The 22,763-nt window shown below is 38.1% G+C and overlaps 1 protein-coding gene across 3 annotated transcripts in view; it reads left to right on the top strand.

Annotated features, from left to right (window-relative positions):
* Positions 1–22,763, top strand: part of tbc1d5 (TBC1 domain family, member 5) — a 485,913-nt gene that overhangs the window by 173,943 nt on the left and 289,207 nt on the right. For all 3 annotated transcript variants that reach the window (XM_063044063.1, XM_063044064.1, XM_063044062.1), the window contains one exon: positions 4,260–4,408. In XM_063044063.1, coding sequence (XP_062900133.1) covers positions 4,294–4,408 — 115 coding nt within the window. In that variant the 5' untranslated portion in view covers positions 4,260–4,293. The remainder of the gene's footprint in view (positions 1–4,259; positions 4,409–22,763) is intronic.

The following is a 22,763-nucleotide window of genomic DNA, read 5'->3' as shown; positions in this document are numbered from 1 at the left end:
TCAGAGAACTCAGCCGTACAGAGAAATTTTGGTGCATAGTCGCCTTGTCTGAAATTCCAGGGATTATGAAGAACACATTCCCAAGCTTGTCCATGGATTTTGAATTGATTGCAGCCTGTCCTTTCCAATATGGAATTAATCCTCAACTCCATTTAGATGCAATAACACCAGCACTCCTACAACCTTTAGTGTTACAGTTTCCATTGCGGGCAAGTTGAAAGCACGTGAAGTCTTCTATAAATGCCAAGCATAGGTTAATCCCATTATGAGTCTTGAATACCTGTTTTGAAAGGAGCTTTGTGGCTTTCAAAGCAGCATAGCAATTGGTTCTCAAACTGTTCATTTGGATTGCTGAGCAGCTGCCCTGAGGAAGCAACTTCGTGTTGCGTGAGTGAGAGTCCAGCCTCAGAATAATAGCATATGTGATTACACTTGTAATCACCAGTGCCCTTCCTGTTGCTTTTCAGCAAGTACATACTGCCACCATACTTGGCAAGATAGGTGTAGTTTGAAGCTGGGCCATCTGGGCATAGACCTTATTTTGAGGTTGACATTCTACGGCCATCTGCAGCATGTCACCAGCCCTGCTCTGGAGAAACACTGTGTCTTCTACATGCCAGGCCAGTAAGGGCATGTAGAAGACATATAATGACTGTATGTACAAGCTGATTAACTGATGTTTGGAACTTCCTGCCATGGTAGTTTGAAATGTTAATTTGATTTGGTTTTCATAATCAGCAACAATGACGAAGCAGACAACAAGGCAAACAGTAATCGCAAGAGCTGGTGCAATGGGCACTTCTGTATTTCTTTCAGAGACACAAGAATGCAGATGCCACAGTATAAAATAAAATACAAACTGCCAGAAGAACTCAGTGGATGATACATCATCTGTGGAGGCAAGGGATGGTTGGCATTTTTGGAAGACCCTGTATCAGGGCTTCATTTTCTTTGCTTTGTTAACTAATGCATGTCAGTGGTATTGTTAAAGCTAATAATTCATAGTTATCCCAAATGGAAATGATGCTTTATAGTCCTTTCGAACCATTTTTGAGATTGAGAGTTCTTTAATCTCTGTCATTGGAACATAACGATATACTTCTATATAAGGATAATGGGATTTGTGTTATTTTCCAAGTGCAGTCAAAGGGTCTTAGTAAATTTAAACTAATTCATTTTGTGATGATACAAATTAAAGCCACAGAGGAGAGGTGAAAAGGTTCAGCATGGTTCCTTTGTCCTGGGTGATTACTTGCTTCAGTAATGGAGTCTCTTGCCATGATGTTCTACTAAGTATTACTTTGTTTGTACAAATAGTCAAATAAACCTTAAGATCTCATCCTACTCCAAAAAGTGCAAGAAACATTTGTGGGAGTTATTTCCTGCAGCATTCTTGTCCTCTGGTCTTGTAGCTGTAGTAATTATATGGTTGTTTCACTTGAGGTTCTGCTCATTTGTGTTTATGATGACTACTTTTGTAAAATTTTAAAGTGAGATGGTTAACACTTAAAAATGTATTGCGTGATGTAGCTAATCCCGGGGCAGGATGTTTTTGTCACATTTGCTTGTCAGCTGGACACTGCAGGAACCTGTTATGAAGCAGGGTCTTGCCATGAGATGCTGTACAGTAATTTTACCTTGTTCACATAAATAAAAACTCTACTCGAGCTTCACTAACAACCTTGTTTAAAGTAGATTGGGTGCCTCAGGTTATAATGCAAATCTTCAGAATAATCACATCGGGAAGGTTACATTGTGAAAATATTTAATCTTTGCTGTAAATTTTCATTGACAGTTGTTTTATTCATCACTCAATGGTTAATGGAGAAAATATTACAGAATATAAATCTTTATTAATATTTCACTACAGTTGAATATGTATTAACATAACTAGAAATGCAGCACATGATTGCAAATGCAAGAACCTAGCAAAAGGTTTGATACTATCTGGTTTGCACCTTTTAAGTTTAATACAACAAACCCCACAAAATTTCCTCATGCCTGTTTGGTCAGTTCATGGAAAGGAATGGCAGAAGTCACCTTTTCTTAAAAGTTGTAGGATTCTCTGCTATGGCGGCAAATGGCCTGTCACTTGTCACACTTCCCCTGCTGAAGTCTTCCACTCTTTGTTCTCTTTCCTTCAGCTTATACCTGGAACCTGTGCTCAGCTCCCACTGCTTACACTGCTCCCTTCTCTTTGCCTCAAGCTCCCATCTCAATTTTTGAAGTTTCAAGCATCTGTCCCCTGGCTTTGGTCCCTGAGTTCTGTCACCTCAGATTGCTTGCAACTTTGTAACTCCAACCCCTAGTTTCTGTTGCCATCTCCATGTATTTCCCAATTTTAATATCTGACTGTGAACTGAATATGTAAAATTCATTCTGTTGACCAACTAATTGGCTCGAAATGAAGTGTGGACTGTTGGCTCTCTGATCATAAGTTGTCAAAGCCTCACTAAAGTGCAAGGCTTTTTGGGAAGTAGTCGTTTGGAAGGAGCCACTACGTGTCAGCAGGAGTCTGAATAGACTGAAACCAATCAATGTGGCTTTTGGTGCTTGGAAAAGTTGAACCAAATTTCCAGTTCTATGGGGACCAAGGCAGGACTTTTGTTGGTTGAGATTGTGCTGACTATATAAGCATAGGTTTTGACTCTAAAGCTGATTTTCCACAGGAAATTTATAGTAAGAGATTCAGCAAAAGAACTACTGTTGAATTTCATGAGGAAATTGATATAGACCACTTTAGAATTCTATCACTTGTTTGGGGGTGGGCACATGCCACATCAGTTCAAGTCTTTTTTGTCCAGTTCTTTGTGAGGACACAATCTGCTTCATTGTCCCAGGAGCAGAACATAGAACATGGAAATCTACAGCTTATTATAGGCCCTTCAGCACACAATCTTGTACTGACCATGTGCGATTGGATATTCAGGTTTCTGATCATTAAAGGGGGAATACTACAGTAAGTAACTGAATACAATAACAAAAAGAGGTTGCAGATTTTCTCTTCTTTCCTTCTCTTGCCCATCCCATATCTTTCCATCATTTTCACTACCTTCCTCTTTTTTCCTTTTGTTCATCCAACGTGTGAGGATCTAGTCAATTTTATGTCTCCGAGGATATTCCTATATTTCACACTGTTTATTGAAGCATCAACTGAAAAGAAGTGGGCACAGTATTCTGGCCCACTATTACCATTGATCATCTTTATCTTTTCAGACCATGATCATAGATTATATGCATGCTGAGAGAGTGATAATCACTTTTGGTGATAATCACTCCCTCAGCATGAACAACTTGAGATCACAGTGATACAAGGTTTAGACTGTAACTCCTTGCATCACTGGCCATCTCACATTACTGAAAAATAAATTCTTCCCCTTTGCTTTGCATGCTGCCCTCTACACAAGATAAAGGAGCTGAATGTCCTGGAACAACAAGCCCCCATAACCTCCAGAATTGCAAATTTCTCTAGAACTGTCCTGAAAAGAGCCAGCAGCCTAAAAAAAATTAGCATAGGTACCTTTTGCAAGCTGGTTCTGGTTCTGTAATGCAACTGTTGTTTATTGAAGTATGCAGACGATCTTTCTGAAAACCCCTTGAGAGAAGCAAAGTCCCTTCAGCCATTGGTCCATAACCCATTGTGGATAGGAATCATTCTCAGAGCCCTCCTCCTCCACCTTTCCACTTTTCTCCCTCTTTCTCCCCCCTCCCACCACCATGTCATCCTACTCTGCTGTCTATCTTGTCCTGTATGTTAAAATGGATGCCTTGATATATGGTACTAAACCCTCATACTGGTGTAGCCTCAAGTTAAACTCTACAGGCAATGTAACATATGGACTTTTATCAGTATACAAACTCTTAAAAAATTTAGTAATAAAAGTCATGCAAATCTGCAAACCAGCTGTTCCAATCAATCACCAAACTTTTTTGGGATCCCATTAGAAAATATTAGTGAGCAAGTTCTGTTGTTAATTACAGGTTTTATCTCCTGTTTGATTATACTGGTTCACTTTTGGAATGATATGAAATTAGTGTGAGATTTGACATGATGATTTATTTATTCTGTGTATGCCTAGCAAATATATTACTGATCTAATTTGCTGAATTGTGTGAGTCACAATAGAAATGTTTGTTCATGATTTGAACAGGAAATTGGAATGAAATCAATGTATTTACTACCCAAGAGGTATTGTTAGACCATCAGATAACTGTGATGTTCATTCAAGGTATCAACAAATTACCTTTTCTGTTTGTAGGAAATTCATTTGGATACCTGAGGTGACTCTCAAGATGCTGTCCTCCTCGAGAAGAATTTCAGCCTTTGAAACCAGACATCCTTTGGAAACAGATGCTCAAGAAACTGGAATAGATCCATTACAAAATGAACTAGTAAAAGATGACAATGGTAAGTTGTAATAAGTTATAGCTGCACTTTGGTATCATCACACAATCGCAATATTGCATAAACCAATATTGCATATTCGGTATCAGAGACATCACAAGTTACTTCTTAGCTAACCAATTTTGAGTACTTTTGCAAGGTTGATAAGATATGAGATTCCTTTGTGTTAGTATTTTGTTTCCTATGAAATTCCCTGTAAAGTGTGAAAGATATGAATATGTCAGGAAATCTTTGCATTAAAATACTTTTTTATGTTAGCTTCTACAAAAGACTTTCAACAATGTGTGTTCTGAGGAATTTATTAACTGATCTCTTACAGTTTATTTGCTTTTGCTGGTGAAAATCTTGAGTTGTCTCATGGATTAGTTGTAATCTTCAGCAATGTGAAAGTGATTTTTTTTTCAAAATAGTTATACCATTAAGGTTTTTATGGTATCAAGATAACTTCATGAAATGAAAATGCCATTTGGACTGTGTGTTTGTATAGGTACTGTACCGTCACTCTAAATGGTTGCTTGAAGCAGCAATATTTAATTGCTAGCTCTCAATTAACTTCCATTTAACTGTATCCTACTAATTGCAAAGGATGGTGTAACCAGTTTTATTTAGAATATAATCAACATTAATTTATAAGTGCATCTCTACAAAGTATGGAGGCAGTTTGGAGTGGTTTGGTTTAAGTAATTGCATAACTAATTTTCATTTAGGTAGCCTAAAGTAAAAACATCTTTTTTTAATATATTTTTCGAAGTTGTAAATGTATATTTTCAAATAAAGGAAATTTATGCTGTTTCATGCTATATATAAGTGTCTCAAACTTTCTTGCCTCTGGGTGCACTGCACCTTGAGCAATACTTTGTTCAGTCACTCATTACGAACTCCAGAATAAAAATTATTGCCAAAAGTTATATAGTTTGGTCACCACAGCAGTGTTGTGGTTAGTATAATGTTTTACAACACCAGCTGCAAGATTGGGGTTCGGTTCTCACTGCTGTTGTAAGACTTGTACATTTTCCCCATGAACACATGGGTTTCCTCCAGGTGCTTCAGTTTTCTTCCAAATTTCAAAGATGTATGAATTAGGCATAGTAATCTGTGGGCATGCTATGTTGGCACCAGAGGAACGGCGGCATTTATGGGATGCCCATCGGAACATTTGCTTTGCAAACGACACATTTCACTGTACATGTGATAAATGTCACTAATCTTTAAATCTTTAAATACTCAGCAGTTTTGAAATAACTTCATATGCACTTATATTCTCCCTGAGGGGACCTGTGTGTGTCTTTGTCTGTCTCTCTCACTCCCTCCCTCCGTCTTCCACCCTCTCTCCCTCTCTCCTGTGCTCGGTTCTGGTCGTCTCACTACAGAAAGGATGTGGAAGCCATAGAAAGGGTGTGGAGGAGACTTACAAGGATGTTGCCTGGATTGGGGAGCATGCCTTATGAGAATAGGTTGAGTGAACACGGCCTTTTCTCCTTGGAGCGACGGAGGATAAGAGGTGACCTGATCGAGGTGTATAAGATGATGAGAGGCATTGAACATGTGGATAGTCAGAGACTTTTTCCCAGGGCTGAAGTGGTTGCCACAAGAGGATACAGGTTTAAGGTGCTGGGGAGTAGTACAGAGGAGATGTTAAGGGTAAGTTTTTTACTCAGGGAGTGGTGAGTGTGTGGAATGGGCTGCCGGCAACAGTGGTGGAGACGGATACGATAGGGTCTTTTAAAGAGACTTTTGAATAGGTACATGGTTGGATAGGTACATGGAGCTTAGAAAAATAGAGGGCTATGGGTAAGTCTAGTAATTTCTAAGGTAGGGACATATTTGTCACAACTTTGTGGGCTGAAGGGCCTGTATTGTGCTGTAGGTTTTCTATGTTTCCCTCTCTCCCTCTGTCCCTCTCTCCCTCCCTCTACCCCACTTCCCTCCCTCCCCCTCTCCTTTGGGCTAGATTGCATTTAACCTCGCTCTTGTGTTAGAAAGAGGTGACATTGGATTGGAAGACGTGTAATCCTTGTGTGTAGAGTTTAAAAACCTGCAAAGGTAGAAATACTCTGATGGGTGTCTGAACAATAGCCAGGATGTGGGGTTCAAATTACAATGGGAGATAGAAAAGGTGTTTAAAAGGGCAATGTAATGATAATCATGGCAGATTTCAATATGCAAGAAAATTGGGAAAATCAGTAGTGCTAGATCCCAAGAGAAGGAATTTCTGAGATTTCCTTGTGGTGGCTGATGAAGTAACAGCAATCTGCCGTTGCTCCAATTTTAATTATCTTACTATTTTCAAACCATCTTGAAACGTCTTTTTTTTAAGTGTGATATTCTTTCATTATGGCTGGAAGGAGTGTCAGAGGTACTAAAAAGGATAATTTTCCTGCCTCTTTGGATTCTATTATGGAATTGCTACAAAGTCATGCACGAGAAGCCTCTGAGAAGTTTCAACAGTTCAGCAGTGAATTTAAACAAGTAGATGGTAAATTGGACTCTATTCAACAAACTCTTAATGAACACAATAAACATATCAAGAATAATGAGGAAAATTTTTCGGCTCTGGAAACAGAAGTGGATGAATTGCAGAAGCTTTGTGAAAAGCAATCGAAGTCCAACGAAAAGTTAGGACAGAAGATTATCGATCTAGAAGATAGAAATAGAAGGAACAACCTATGGGTTATGGGTCTCAAAGAATTAATCGAAGGTAACCATCCTAGGGAGTTTTTTGCAAACTTTTTGCAAGAATTATTTCCGGAGATTTTGACGTCTGTGCCTATGATCGAACGAGTTCACAGATCTCCTCCGTTTAGGTCTCCTAACGCTCAGAAAACAAGATCAGTAATAATCTGCTTTCATGAATTTAAAACAAAGGAACTCTTAATTCACGAATCTCGTCGAAGAGGCATGATTGACTGTAATGGTCGCAAGATTAGAATTGTTGAAGATTATTCACCTGAGGTTATGCAGGGATGTGTTAAATTCAAAGAAGTTATGTCCAAGTTTTTTAATATGGGTTTCAAGCCTTCCCTTCGCTACCCAGCCCGACTCAGAATTACACTTAAAAACAGTTCTTTCGAATGGTTCTGCTCGACTATTGAAGCACAGAAATTTTAAAAATCCGAAGGTTAAATCCCAAGGCTAACTGTGTACTTTCTCCTTACATGAAGACTTAAGATTAAGTGAAAACTTCTAATTTGCAAATCCCGTCGAAGGGGCATGTCTGGTTATAGGGTGGAATATTAAGATTCTGGAAGGTTATTGGCTTGAGGTTATGCAGGAGTGTGTTAAGTTTAAACAAGCTCTGTTGGGGTTTTCTTTAACAAGGGTTTTAACCCGTCCCTTGGCTACCCAGTTTGACTGAGAATCTAATTAATGATGGATCCTTCGAATGGCTTCTTTTGAATGTTGAAGCACAAAGATTTTTTTAAAATTCGAAAGCTAATTGCTTAGTCTGTTTTTCCATGAAGATATAAGATTAATGTTCAATGTCGTTCTGTATTAATAATTGTATCTTTTATTTTTCATAAACCTTTGTAACTAATTTCCTTTCGTATTTTTTAATACTGTATTTTTGATATACGAGAGCTGAATCTCTTGTTTGGGTTTTGTTTAGTCTAGGTTGGAATATAAATATCCTTGTAACTAATTGGAGCGATCACCCGGTTTTTTGGGGGGTTGTCAGTAGTTTGTAGATGCCGACTTTCTATTGGTCGGTTTTCTTCCTTTGGGAGGTGGGCGGGGTTATGTTTTTTTTTCTGGAAGCTGCTTACGAATTTTTAGCCAACTTGTTGCTTGGTTACCATTTCTCAAGGCTTATAGCTTGGTTTTTAACTTACATTTTAATCCTTCCTTTAAATAATATTAAAAATGGACCAAACTATTAATTTACTCAGTTTTAACATGAAAGGATTAAATCGCCCTGTTAAACGTAATAAGATTTTTGCTTATATTAAGAAATTTAAGGTCCCTATTTTTTTTTACAAGAAACTCACACACACAAATGTGATATCTACGTTTTTTTAGCAGTTGGAATGGACTTTGTTTTCACTTTTCAGGCCAAATCTAGAGGCGTTTTGATTCTTATAGATAATACACTTTCCTTTGTCCAACATAAAGTCTGCTACTAATGGACGTTTTGTTACAGTCTCAGGAAAACTAGATAATAAGTTAATAGTATTTGCCAATGATGACCCAGGATTCTTTGAACATTTTTTTTCTTTTTTACCAGATCTGAATCTTTATTCTTTGGTGATGGGAGGAGATTTTAACTGTTGGCTCGACCCAATCTTAGACCGATCATCTGTTAACCAGCGTCTCTTAATAAATCAGCTTTGTTTAAAAAATTATTTTTATTGAAGTGTGGTATAGTTGATGTTTGGCATTTCTTATATCCCATAGATAGGGAATATTCAATTATTTCCCATGTTCACCACACATATTCCAGGATTGATTTTTTTTTATTGGTAGTCAAATGATCTCATCAGTTCGTTCCTGTGAATATAAAGAGATTGCTGTTTTAGATCATGGTCCTATATTTTTATCTTTAAAACTCCCTGGTCTTCTTGAAACCAACAGATTCTGACGTTTTAATACAACTTTGTTATCAGATAAGGAATTTTTAAAATTTCTAGAGAAGCATATTATTTTGTTTTTTGAAGAGAATAAAAAGGAAGAGACTTAAATCTTATTGAATGGAATACTTTCAAGGCCTATATTAGAGGACAAATTATTTCTTATACTGTGTTAACAATAAAGCTAATAAAGAAAGAATTGAATTAGCCAATCAATTAAAACAATTAGATCAAAATACGCTATAGCTCCAGATCCTGTTTTGTATAAAAGACGTGTTGAAGTTCAAACTAAATATGATCTTCTGTTAAGATATCCAATTGAAACTCAACTTCTTAAAAGATAAAACTCAATTTTACATTCATGGAGATAAATCAGGCAGAGTGTTGGCCAACCAATTAAGAGAAGTGGAGAGTCTGTCATCATGCCCGACGCTGGCCCCCTAGGCCTGAGTCGATGTAGTAGTAGTAGAGTAGTAGTAGTGATTAAAAACTTCTGTAGTTAAATGACAAATTAAAGAAATTTGCAAAATGAATGGTGATAGGACAAATGATTACTCTGAAATAAATGATACCTTTAGAGAATTCTATTCTAAACTTTATAGTTCTGACTCCCCTAAAGATAATACTGTAACGAACAACTTTTTAGATCAATTAAATATCCCTGCACTTTCTGCAGATAATTGCAAACAGATGGATCAACCCATTTCGTATGAGGAAATAGCCGAGGCTATACGTTCATTACACTCGGGGAAGGCTCCAGGTCCAGATGGATTTTCAGGAGAATTTTATAAGGCTTTTTCTTCATTAATTATACCGCAGTTGTACTTAGTCTTTTTGGATTCTTTCAAATTAGGTAGTTAGCCTCAATCTTTTTATGAAGCTTCTATTTCACTTATCCTAAAAAAGAATAAGGATCCAACTGAATGCTCTTCATATAGGCCAATTTTATTACTTAATATAGATACTAACATTCTTCCTAAAGTTCTGGCTCGTAGGATTGAAAATATTTTACTTTCTATTATTTCTGGTGATCAGACTGGATTTATTAAAAGCCAACATTCCTATTTTAATATATGCCGTGTATTAAATGTTATTTAATCTCCTTCTCAGGAGGTATCGGAATGTGTGATATCTTTAGATGCTGAGAAGGCCTTCGATCGGGTTGAATGGAATTATTTATTTAAAACCTTAGAAAAATTTAATTTTGGACCAGATTTTATTCAATGGATTAAATTACTTTATTTATCTCCTTCTGCTCGAGTTCTTACTAATTTTCAAAATGCCAAACCATTAAAACTTCACCGCGGAACTAGACAAGGTTGTCCGTTGAGTCCTTTACTTTTCGATTTAGCTTTGGAACCCCTTGCTATTGCTTTTCGAGAATCTAATGATAGCTGTGGTATTTCAAGGAGAGCTATCACCCACAAAATCGCGCTTTACGCTGATGATATATTGCTTTTTATCTCTAATGTTGAGATTTTGTTACCTTGTGTATTTTCTTTACTCTCCTGTTTTGGCCAGTTTTCAGGATATAAATTGAATCTATATAAGAGTGAAATATTTCCTTTAAATAATTTGGTATTAGTTAATATTAATCTTCTGTTTAAAATTGTAAGGAATCAATTTACTTATTTGGGTGTAACAATCACTAAGAATTACAAATACCTGTTTAAAGAAAACTTTCTTACTTTATTGAACCATGTAAAAAAGATATTATTAAATTGGTCACCTCTTTCAATATTGTTGGACGGAGGAATTAATTCTATTAAAATGAATATTCTACCTAAAATTATATATCTTTTTCAGGCTTTACCCATTTTTATTCCTAAATCCTTTTTTGACTTGCTTGAATCTATTCTATCCTCCTATATATGGAAAAAAAGTCCTTGTTTAAAAAAATTTCATCTTCAAAAACCTAAAAAGTCTGGAGGTTTAGCCTTACCTAATTTTAGGTTTTATTACTGGGCAGTTAATATACGATATCTTGTGTTTCGGATATATTATATTAATCATGTAGACTGTCCGGTATGAGTTTCTTTAGAAGCTAATTCTGTTAGTAAATTTTTTATTATTTCTCTTCTTGGATCCTCACTTCCTTTATTTGTAAGGAAACTAACTGATAATTTAATAGTTAAACATACTCTGAGATTCAATTTAGAAAACATTTTGGTTTATTGAGATTTTCCCTTTCTAGTCCCATTTATTCTATTTTTTTTAAACCCTCCATGACTGATTTAGTTTTTAAAGAATGGGACAGGTTGGGTATTAAATACTTTTGGGATCTGTTTGTTGGAGGAGATCTTTTTTCATTTGAGCAATTGTCAGCTAAACATCGCTGTCCCAAAACTCACTTTTTTAGATATCTACAAATTAGAGACTTTCTAAGATCTCAATTATGTACATTTCCTATAAGGTCAGATAAGAACCTACTAGACATAATTTTTAATTTGACACCTTTTTATAATGGTTCAATATCTAATATTTATGGTGTATTACTGGAGATAAGGAATATTCCTTTAGACAAAATTAAGAATCTCTGGGAACAAGACTTACAGACATCAATATCTGATGAAATTTGGAATGAAATTTTTAAACTGGTTAATAGATCATCGCTATGTGCTCGCCATTCTCTCATACAATTTAAGGTGGTACATTGAGTCCATATGATTAAAGATAAGCTATCTCGTTTTTAATTGGATATATTTCCCTACTGTGACAGATGCAATAATGGAGAAGCTTCATTAATTCATATGTTTTGGACTTGTCCATGTCTTGTAACATATTGGAAGGAAGTTTTTCAAACTTTTTCTTTACTTTTCAAAGTCAATTTTAAGCCTAATCCTCTGACAGCCCTATTTGGTATTGTTGCTGGACAAGATATCAAGCTGGAGACATCAGATTTACATATTTTGGCCTTTAGCTCTCTTATAGCTAGGAGGGCTCTTTTGTTTAAATGGAAAGATGTTTTTCCTCCTACTCATGTTCAATGGTTTTGCGATGTTATGTCATGCTTAGATTGCTTAGATTTAGAGAAGATCCGTTATTCAATTTCTGAATCTCGTCAAGACTTTCAAACATTGTGGGGACCTTTTCTGAATTATTTTCAAAACTTTCAAAACCTTCAATTCGATGTTTAAATTCAGATGTTGACTATTATTAATTTTTATTATATGAGAAGGTATTTTACCTTTTTTTCTCCTTAATAAACAGTTTTGGTCTTGGTAGGGGTTAGATTTTTTTTGTAATAAATTAGTATATTTCAACATAACTTTGACTAACCTACATGAATACAGGGTAATGAGATTGTTATTTTGAATAGATATAATGTAATCGGTAGTCGTTTTTTTCGACCGTTATATATACTTTGTATTCTTTTATGTAGAAACTAATAAAAAAATATTGAAAAGAGAAGGAATTTCTGGAATGCATAGAAAATAGCTTTTTAAAGCAACTTGTAGTTGAGCCCACTAGGGGAAAAACATTTCTGGATTGGGTGTTGTGTCATAAACCAGATGTGATTAAGGAACTTAAGGTAAAGGAACCTTTAGAAGGCAGAGATCAGAGTATGATTGAATTCAGCCTGCAGTCTGAGAGGAAAAAGCTAAAATCAGAACTATCAGTATTATAGTGGAGTAAAGGATACAGCAGAGGTATCAGATAGCAGTTAGTGAAAGGTGATTGGAAGGGGACAAGAGCAGCGATGACAGCAGGACAGCAATGGCTGGAGTTTCGAGGAGCAATTCAGAAAGTACAGAATAGATTATCCCAGAGAAGAAGAAATACTCTAAAGAGAAGATGAGACAACCGTGGCTGACAAGGGAAGTTACAGAGAGCATAAAAGCAAAAAAGAAGTGTACAATGTTGCAAAAAAAAGCAGGAAGCTAGAGGATTGGGTAGCTTTTAAAAACCAACAAAAGGCAATTGAAATGTCTTAAGGAGAGACAAGATGTAATATAAGGTTAACCAGCCTATAATACAGCTTTTTCAAATACTGTATACAAAGAGTAAAAGAGAGGCAAGACTGGAAATTGGAGTGCTGGAAATGACTTTGGAAACGTAATTGGGAAGCAAAAAGGGCGACAAACATCACTGAGGGATGCACCAGCTGTATGCCAGAGATTTGAGAGTTTTGGGGCTAGAAGTGAATGTCGTTGCTGTTACTACGGAGAAGGCACTTGGGAAGCTGAAAGAAATAAAGGTGAGTTCTTCAAACTTTCTGCATAATCACTCAAAGAGTTGAACTGCACGTGCATGTAACAAGAGCTGCATAACTCATCTCCTTCTACCTTAAACCACAAACTTAGCAATCACCCCTGCTGTGGACCACTTTCTGGAGGTCCAAGACGCCGACTTCTACAAAGAAGGGTTTCATATACTCCACGACCACTAGACTGTGTAAATGTAGGAGGGAACTATGTTAAAAAATAAATGTGCTAGGTTTTTTAAAAATTGACTCCTTCTACTTTAGGCCACGAACTTATCAATCACCCCTCGTATGTCACCAACCCAGAGACTAATTTTCTTATAAACATATTCAATAATTCTATAGAATAGTAACATAACAGTGTCAATGAAAGATCACCCAGCTAGGGTTTTTAACCAGAGTGCAGAAGACACCAAACTGCAAATACAAAAGGAAGATATGAAAATAATAATGAATAAATAAGCAATAAATATTGAGAACATGAGAAAATGAGTTTTTAAAAGTGAGCCCATAGGCTGTGAGAATATTTTAATGATGGTTGAGGGGTAGTAACTGTTCTTGGAGGTATTGCTGAGTCCTGAGGCCTTTGTACCTTCTTCCTGATGGCAACAGTGAGAGAAGAGGATGTCCTGTGTGCTGGGGGCTCCTGATGATGGATGGTGCTTTCTTGTGACAATATTCTATGTGGAAGTGCTCAATGGTTGGAAGGATTCTACCTGTGATGGACTGGCCATATCCACTACTTTTGTAGGATTTTCAGTTCAAGGGGTATTAGTGTTTCCATACCAGCTGTGATGCACCCAGTCAATATGCTCTCCACTACTCACCTATAGAAGTTTTAGATGCCATGCTGAATTTCTGTAAACTCTTAAGAAGTAAAGGCACTGCTGTGCTTTCTTTGTAATTGCATTTATATCCTGGGACAGGTGCTCCAAAATAATAATACCTGGGACTTTAAAGATGCTATCCCTCTTTACCTCTGATCCTCCAATGATTTCCTTCTCCTGACGTCTACAATCAGCTCCTTGGTTTTCATGATATTGAGTAAGAGGTTGTTGATGTAGTGCTACTGGGTGATAGTCATTGAGGTAGGTCACCATGCTCTTCTTGGGCACTGGTATAATCAAAGCCTGCTGGAAGAAGATAAGTAGCACACACTGCCAAAGCGAGAACACACCAACCAGTAGATCAGCACAGGTCTTTGGGACCTGGCAAGGTACCTCAGCTGGGCTAGCTGCTTTTTGTGGGTTCACCCTCCTGAAGGCTGCTTGCACATCGGCATCAGAGACTGAAATCATAGTATCATTGAGGAATGTGAGAGTTTGTGATAGTTCCTCCATGTTTTTGGTCAAAGCGAGCATAGAAGGCATTAAACTCATCTGGAAGTGAAACCCTGCTGTCTCCTATATATAACACTCCATTGGCCTCATTTTACACATGGCATCTCCCACAGAATGCCTTAATAACCTTTTGACATATCATGCCTTTACAACTAAATGTTTCTGATAGCCAGAAATGTTTTAAAATAGTTAAAAGTATTTTTAAAAAATCAAAATTAATAATTTTATTAAAAAACTTAAGTAATGTTGTTAAAATATTAGTATCAAATAGAATAAAATGCAAACTTCAGCAATGGGACAGGAGATCAGATTCAGTAACATCTAACTGTACTGCAATGTGCAGGAATGGAAGTCAGGGGCATGACAATGTAATATAGCAATTATTAGCGAAATAAGCGAAGTTTGTGTAACCAAATTAGCAATCTTCAGACCATTGCACATCCAGTACTCTCTCCCCAAAGTTACATCTTAATCCAAATCCAAATCCTTCATGTCTTTCTCTATGCACAGTTAGTACGCTATGTATGTTGCTATCTACTTCATGAGTTAAAAGCCACCTTTCACACAAATGGATACAAGGCCATGATACAGAGATACCACTTCTTTCTCAGAGGACACTGACACAAGGCAGTTATCAACAAAGAAGAAAACCAAAATGTTATCTGCTGTCTCAGCTGAACTGATTTTCATTGTCTTCTGCACATTTCCTAAGGGCGAAGTTGGCACACCGTGGTGATGAAGTTGCTCCAAAGAGATGTACCACCTTTCTAAAGTCCATCATATCTTGGCTGAGGCCACCATCAGACCACCAGAGAAACCTCAGCTGATCTGCATCTTCCTCTGGTACTTTAACCTGATGAAACATTGATTCAGTACTTGCCATGATTTCCTCACTTGCAGATCCCAGTCAGTTCAGATTAGCAACAACAACTCCTCCACAATCTCCATCAGCACAGGAGCACCACAGGGATGAGTGCTTAGCCACCCTGCTCTACTCACTTTACACCTATGACTGTGTGGCTAAGTACAGCTCCAACACCACATGCGTTTGCTGATGACACCACTGTTGTGGGCTGTATCAAAGGTGGTGATAAGTCAGCATACAGAAGGGAGATTAAAATTTTGGCTGAATGGTGTAATAACAACCACCTCTCACTCAATTTCACTAAGACCAAGGAACTGATTGTAGACTTCAGGAGAGGGAAACCAGAGGTCCATGAGTCAGTACTCATCGGAGGATCAGAGGTGGAGAAGATCAATAACTTTAAATTCCTTAATGCAGAGGCCCTCGAGACTCAGGACTACCTCAGAGGCCCTATCTTGGACCCATTTATATAAATATAATTTCAAAGAAAGCACAACAGCACCTCTGCTTCCTCAGGAGTCTAGGACAATCATGTTATCAAAAACCTTGGCAAACTTGTATAGATGTGTAGTGGAAAGTGTGCTGACTGGCTACCAATGCCTTTTGAGTGGAAAATCCTACAAAAGGTAGTGGATTTGGCCCAGTACGTCATGGGTAAAGCTCTCCAAACCATTGAGTATATCTACATGAAACATTACCTTAGAAAAGCAGCATCCATCATCAAAGAATCTCACCACCCAGGTCATTCTCTTTTCTCACTGCTACCATAAGGTAGAAGGTACAGGTGCCTCCGGACTTGCACTACTGTGTTCAAAAACAGTTACTACACCTGAACCATCAGGCTCTTGAGCAAAAGAGGATGACCACACTCATACTATTTCTGGTGTTCCCACAACCGATGGTTCTACTTTAAGGGCTCTTTATCTTGTTATTTCATGCTCTTTCATTTTATATTATTTCATACTCGTTATTTATTGCTATTTATTTATATTTGCATTTGCACAGTTTGTTGTTCTTTGATCCTGTTTACAGTTACTGTTCGATAGATTTGCTAAGTATGCCCACAGGAAAAAGAATCTCAGGGTTTTATGTGGTGGCTTGCATGTATTTTAATGATAAATTTTACTTTGAACTTTGATCACCACTGGTTCTTTTCTGAATCTGGTTATGACTCCAACCAGTGAGCTAGTAAGATCCGGTCCCTGTAAGAGCTAAGCATTGATATTTCTTGAAAAGTCACTCCACATTCAACCGCAACATGAAGTTCCCCTTTTCTGGAGTGGTAAACATCATAATGTGGAATATGCCAGACTTTCCCATCACTGCATTCCAGATCCTCTGCTAGCACTGTTTCGGCAGACCTTGAGAGATGACATTCATCATGGAAGCTGTGTAGTCTATCTGAAATGAGAAATCCATTTTAAACCTCTTCCTTAAATTTAGAGCATGCTGTTCTTCATTCTTCCTGTTATTTGGCATGTTAGCCTCCTTTCTCAAAAGTAAACTAATTTGATAGTGTCTGTCTAATAGTTTCGCAGAATTTGTAACCAGCTCCATGAACTTGTGGTCTTATCTTGACAAACCAAATTGTTAATCTTGCCTGCATTCAGGGAAGTCTGCCTTGAACTGCCACTGCCAAAGGTCATCCAAGTTCAAAACTGTGGGCTCAGGCCATGCATAGTCTCTCCTGTCACCATTGATTCTTTTCAGTAGTCCATTTGCAGTCCAACCCAACATAGTTCTCCCGTGCAAATCACTTGCAATGGCCCCAATGCTTTAGGCATATTTGTCCCTATTAGTAGCTTAATTTCTGAATCAATCTCTGACAAATGGACATGCTTCAGGTGAGACCATCCCTGGAGATCCCCGGCATGGATTGTTCCCTCCATGGACAGGAATACTTTCCTATTTAAAGATGTTAGGTAGTTCACAATAGTTTTCACCATCTAAGCCCGCCACTTGCAATTCTGAAACAGTGTAGCTGCTCATGACCTTCTATTGCCCGTGGTGCTCAAGAGAATATGTGTTCTTTTTCCTGTGAAGTCGAGCTTGTTCATGAGGCCCAATATGCAGAATCCTTTGTACTCCCTTAATCTAGGTAAGTATAAGTAACCACAAACAACAAGAATTCTGCAGATGCTGGAAATTCAAGCAACACACATCAAAGTTGCTGGTGAACGCAGCAGGCCAGGCAGCATCTGTAGGAAGAGGTGTAGTCGACGTTTCAGGCCGAGACCCTTCGTCAGGACTAAGTCCTGACGAAGGGTCTCGGCCTGAAACGTCGACTGTACCTCTTCCTACAGATGCTGCCTGGCCTGCTGCATTCACCAGCAACTTTGATAAGTAACCACAGTCTTGTTGCTCCCTTAGATTTCACTTGTACTGGAATTATGATCGCCAGCCCCTGTAAGGCCGTTATGTATCAGGGCACCGCTCACTGCTGATTCTTTCACGGCATGTTTTGATTCTGCATTCTTTTCGTTAGTGTGAATATGAAATGTGCTGGGATGCTTAAAACTGCTTACCTTGCCTGAAAATCATGCCCTACAATCCTTGCTGATGTATCCTGTACACAAACAGTCAAAGCAGACAACATTTTCCTTTAGAAAGACAACGTTCTCAATATGAGCCTTTTCCTCCAGCTAAGGGCACATATCCAATGTGTCTTCACCTTTGCAGAACAGACAAACCCCTTTGGCTGGCAAGACCATTTCCCTTCCATTAGTTCGAGGTTCAGATTCAGCTTTACTTCCACAATGGCCACAGTAGTGGCAAATCTGCTTCCTAGAACAAAGCTGTAACTTAGTTGTGTTCACACCTTTGATTATTGCAGGTGACTGTATATTCCTAAGTACCGGGTCTGTTGCAATCTTTACTTGCCCTTCAATAAAATCAACAATACTCTTATGGTTGTGCCTTTCTTGCAGTTCACTGGCCATCGTTCTCCATTTATAATGTAAGGCAGTTTCTTTACAACAATTGACATTTGGCAGACATGTCCAGCTCACGCAGGTACTGCACTTCTTCTATGGCATTGCAACAGCCTCTAAGAACAACACTGTAGTCTTGAAGAGCTTTTACATTTTCAGATTTGATAAGTACCCAAGAAAGAGCCTTTTGCTTGTAGGTGGATGCAATTTTCTGTCCGTTACAATATATTCCTGTAATAAAGCCTCAGCTGTGACATATCCTTTCTTAGGGTTGACATGCTGAAAATATCTGACAAGTTCTCTAGGGTGATCCCTAGTTTATTGTTCAAGGAAATAGAGGCAGTCACTATGGCTGTCAGTTTTGCTTTCTAAGGCCTTCATGAATGCATGATACTACAATGGATCACCATCTAAGATTTGAATCTCTCTTTTAGACAAAGATAAAATACATTGTTGTTGTGCCAATAAGATTGTTATTTCACTTTGCTTCTTCATAATATCAATAATACTGTTTGACCTCTAACGTCTGAAACAGGAGTGTTTCTATGCGGCAGGTGAATTTCCCCATGAGCTCTTTGAGCTGTTGGATATGTCATCGGTTCAGAGCGCCTCATTAGTGCAAGCTGAGTGTAAACCCCCTGAACTACTACTACGGGTTTTGTTAATGTATCCCAAATACATGAGGAACAAATGAATCAACATTGATATTGATTGTTTTTTTTCCTGTGCCTTTTCAGTATAAGAATTGACACCATAAGACCATCCTGCTGGAGCACTTTTAGCCCTTGCTACACTTGAAGCCCTTAGCACATTTACTTTAGCCATATGTGCGGCAATTTCTTCCTCCATCTTAAGCTGTTCCTTCCTATTCCATAGTTGTTCCTCTTGCTTTTCCAGCGCGTGTTTGTCCTTCAATAATTATTGACATACCATTAATCCAGCAAAATCAGCTTCTGTTTTAGTGCATGCAGAGGAGGTTGTAGATACAGAAGATTTTCTTCCTACAGCAGAGCTTTGAGGGCTGACATCTTGTGGATCATCTACTACATGCATAGTCAAAATATGCCTTGGAATCTGAGTGACATCGTCTGTTGGAATGTGAGACACATAACCTTCAGTGTAACATGGTTGAGTCAACCATTGTTTTACATCCAAAATACTGGAGGAACGCAGCAGGCCAGGCAGCATCTATGGAAAAGAGTACAGTTAACGTTTCAGGCTGAGACCTTTTAGCAGGACTGAAGAAAAAAAGACAAGTAGATTTAAAAGATGGGGGGAGGGGAGGGAGAAACACAAGGTGATAGGTGAAACTGAGAGGGGGAGGGGTGAAGTAAACAGCTGGAAAGTTGATTGGTGAAAATACCCAGAACTGGGGAAGGGGAAATCTAATAGGACAGGACAGAAGGCCGTGGAATAAGGAAAAGGGAAGAGGGCACCAACGGGTGGTGATGGATGAGCAAGGAGATAAGGTGAGAGATGGAAAAGGGGGTGGGAAATGGTGGGGTAGAGGGCAACATTACTGGGACTTTGAGAAGTTGATGTTCATGGGAGGCTGTTTTGCCGAGCGCCATGCTCTGTTCGCCAGAAGGAGCGGGATCACCTGGTGACCACCCATTTTAATTCCACTTCACGTTCTGATATGTCAATCCATGGCCTCCACTACTGCTGCGGAGGCCACACTCAGGTTGGAGAAACGCCACCTTATATTCCGCCTGGGTAGCCTCCAACCTGATGGCATAGTCATAGTCATACTTTATCAACAGCTTCACAGAGATTAGTCAAGTCCTCAAGATGAAATTGCACTTGTAAGACATCTCCTTTATTTTTTATTAGATCCTTAATTGATGGTATTAAACCTTTAATTTTGTTCATATTTGTTTTATATTCCTTTTGATAACTTTCAATTCTACTGACCAAAGGTTTAGTAGAAAGTTTAATTTCTCTTTTGCCAGCCCCAACTTCAAGATCGCTGACATCATTTCCATGCTTCAATTCACTCATCTTACTTTCTTCTTATTACGCAACTTGTAATTAACTCTTTATTCACTCACAACATATTCATAAAACGCACTGGCAATATTCCATTCAATAAACGAGGGTAATAAATAAACTGTCCGCACATCCACAGGGCTTAAACCAGACCAAACAGTGTTCAATTCAAATGTCGGCAACTGGAGGAATATTTCAGCACTTTGGTAAAACAAAGCAATGGACCCTTGGGTAAGTACCACATGATTGTGCAACGGTCCCCAATGGACAGGCGGCACTGACCATTCAAAACTGTGTTCAAACCACAAATACACAGCATGAATCAACCAAATATTGCAGATAATCTTCCCACAAGCTGTTTCTGATGCCAGTGTGTTGTTCTCTGTTGTGATTCCAATTTCAGTAACAAGTCTGAGGCAATTCTTTGCCATAAACTGGTGTTTGTTTCGTATAACTGTTGTTTGTTGACAAGATTGGAAGAGTGGTTTGATATGTGGTGGTAGGTAAGGACAAAGAAAACACTATCACTGTTATGGCAACAAGAGGTTGGGATGAGGGCAGATGTGCTGGAAATAGAGAAGATGCAGGCAATAGCAGCATCAGTGGTGGAAAGGAAACCCCATTACATGTATTTGAAGAAGAAGGACATCTTAGATGTTCTAGAATGGAACACCTTATCATGAGAACGGATGCAGCAGAGAGGGCGGAACTGAGAAAAATTATTTTTTTATGCATTTATAAGTGACAGGGTGGAAAGAGGTACAGTCAAGATAGCTGAAAGCGTGAGTAGGCTTAGAAAAGATACAGTTGAACTCAGAAGTTTACATAGACTTTAGCCAAATACATTTAAACCCAGTTTTTCACAATTCCTGACATTTAATCTGAGAAAACATTCCCTGCCTTAGGTCAGTTAGGATCACTATTTTAAGCATGTGAAATGTCAGAATAATAGTAGAGAGAATGATTTATTTCAGCTTTTATTTCTTTCATCACTTTCCCAGTGGATCAGAAGTTTACATACACTTTGTTAGTATTTGGTAGCATTGCCTTTAAATTGTTTAACTTGGGTCAAGCGTTTTGGGTAGCCTTCCACAAACTTCTCACAGTAAGTTGCTGGAATTTTGTCCCATTCCTCCAGACAGAACTGGTGTAACTGAGTCAGGTTTGTAGGCCTCCTTTGCTCGCACACGCTTGTTGTAAACTTCTGACCCACTGGGAAAGTGATGAAAGAAGTAAAAGCTGAAATAACTCATTCTCTCTACTATTATTCTGACATTTCATTCTTGAAATAAAGCAGTGATCCTAACTGACCTAAGATAGGGAATGTTTTCTAGGATTAAATGTCAGGAATTGTGAAAAACTGAGTTTAAATGTATTTGGCTAAGGTGTATGTAAACTTCTGACATCAACTGTGTCAATAGATAGTCTTGTCTCCAGAGACAGAGACAGGGAGATCGAGACGGGGGAGAAAGATGTCAGAGACAGACCAATAAATTTGAGGGAAGGATGGAAGTTGGAAGCAAGTTGATGAAATTGACAAGGTCAGCATGGAAGCAGGAGGCAGCACCAATGCTGTTGTCAACGTAGCACAGAAAGAGTGGGGAGCATTATCAGTGTGGGCATGGAACATGGACTGTTATATGTCTTCATGATGCAATGAATGACCTGCGTGGTAAACAGAATCCCAGAGCACAGGAAGCAAACTCAAGGGCCTATGTAAGAATTAGCAGAACTTCCTAGTATTCTGAATTGACTGAGATGAGAGGTTGATTAGTCTTTCTCAATCATTTATTAAACTAATGAACATCTTATCAGAAATTATGTGAGCCCTCAGTTTTGCTTAGATTTTACATAACAGAAGATTTGACCACTGACGTAATCTATAAATCAGATTATTATCAACATTAAACAATAGAAAAATAAAAATGAGCAGAGGGCATGAGATTACAATGGAGTAAAATGGAATGTATGATTAGCTTCCCCAATAACACCAAACCAGATGTCTTCTACAAATGTGAGCCATGCTGTTCCTTAAAAAATTTAATAAATCACAGCACAATTTTTGTATATTTCATAAACAAATGCATATTGTGTGGGAGATCATGCTTATCCTTTGAAGAACTTCCCTTATAAACTAAAACATCTTTACCCTCATCAGTAATTCAATAAAGATTTGCTTGTGAATTCTTTGTAATTCCCCGCCATAGATGCTGCCTTAACTGCTGAGTTCTACAGCACTTTGTGTGTGTTGTGCAAGTTGTGCAGTGTAGAGGTTGTATACTAGTCATGATCTTACTGAATGGTAGGCAGTTTTAAGAGTCCAAAGCAAGAAGACAAGAAAATAGAAGTAGGCCATTATGCCTTTCATGTTATTCCACCATTCAAAATTTTTGTGACTGATTTATCTCAAGCCATTGTTCATCATCAGTGCTAGTTTCCCCCTACCCCTCAATTTCATGATTTTT

The sequence above is a fragment of the Mobula hypostoma genome, chromosome 3, assembly GCF_963921235.1.
Source record: "Mobula hypostoma chromosome 3, sMobHyp1.1, whole genome shotgun sequence".
NCBI lineage: Eukaryota > Metazoa > Chordata > Chondrichthyes > Myliobatiformes > Myliobatidae > Mobula > Mobula hypostoma.
Note: the sequence above shows the minus strand (reverse complement) of the source record. Positions and strands in the feature narration are given on the sequence as shown.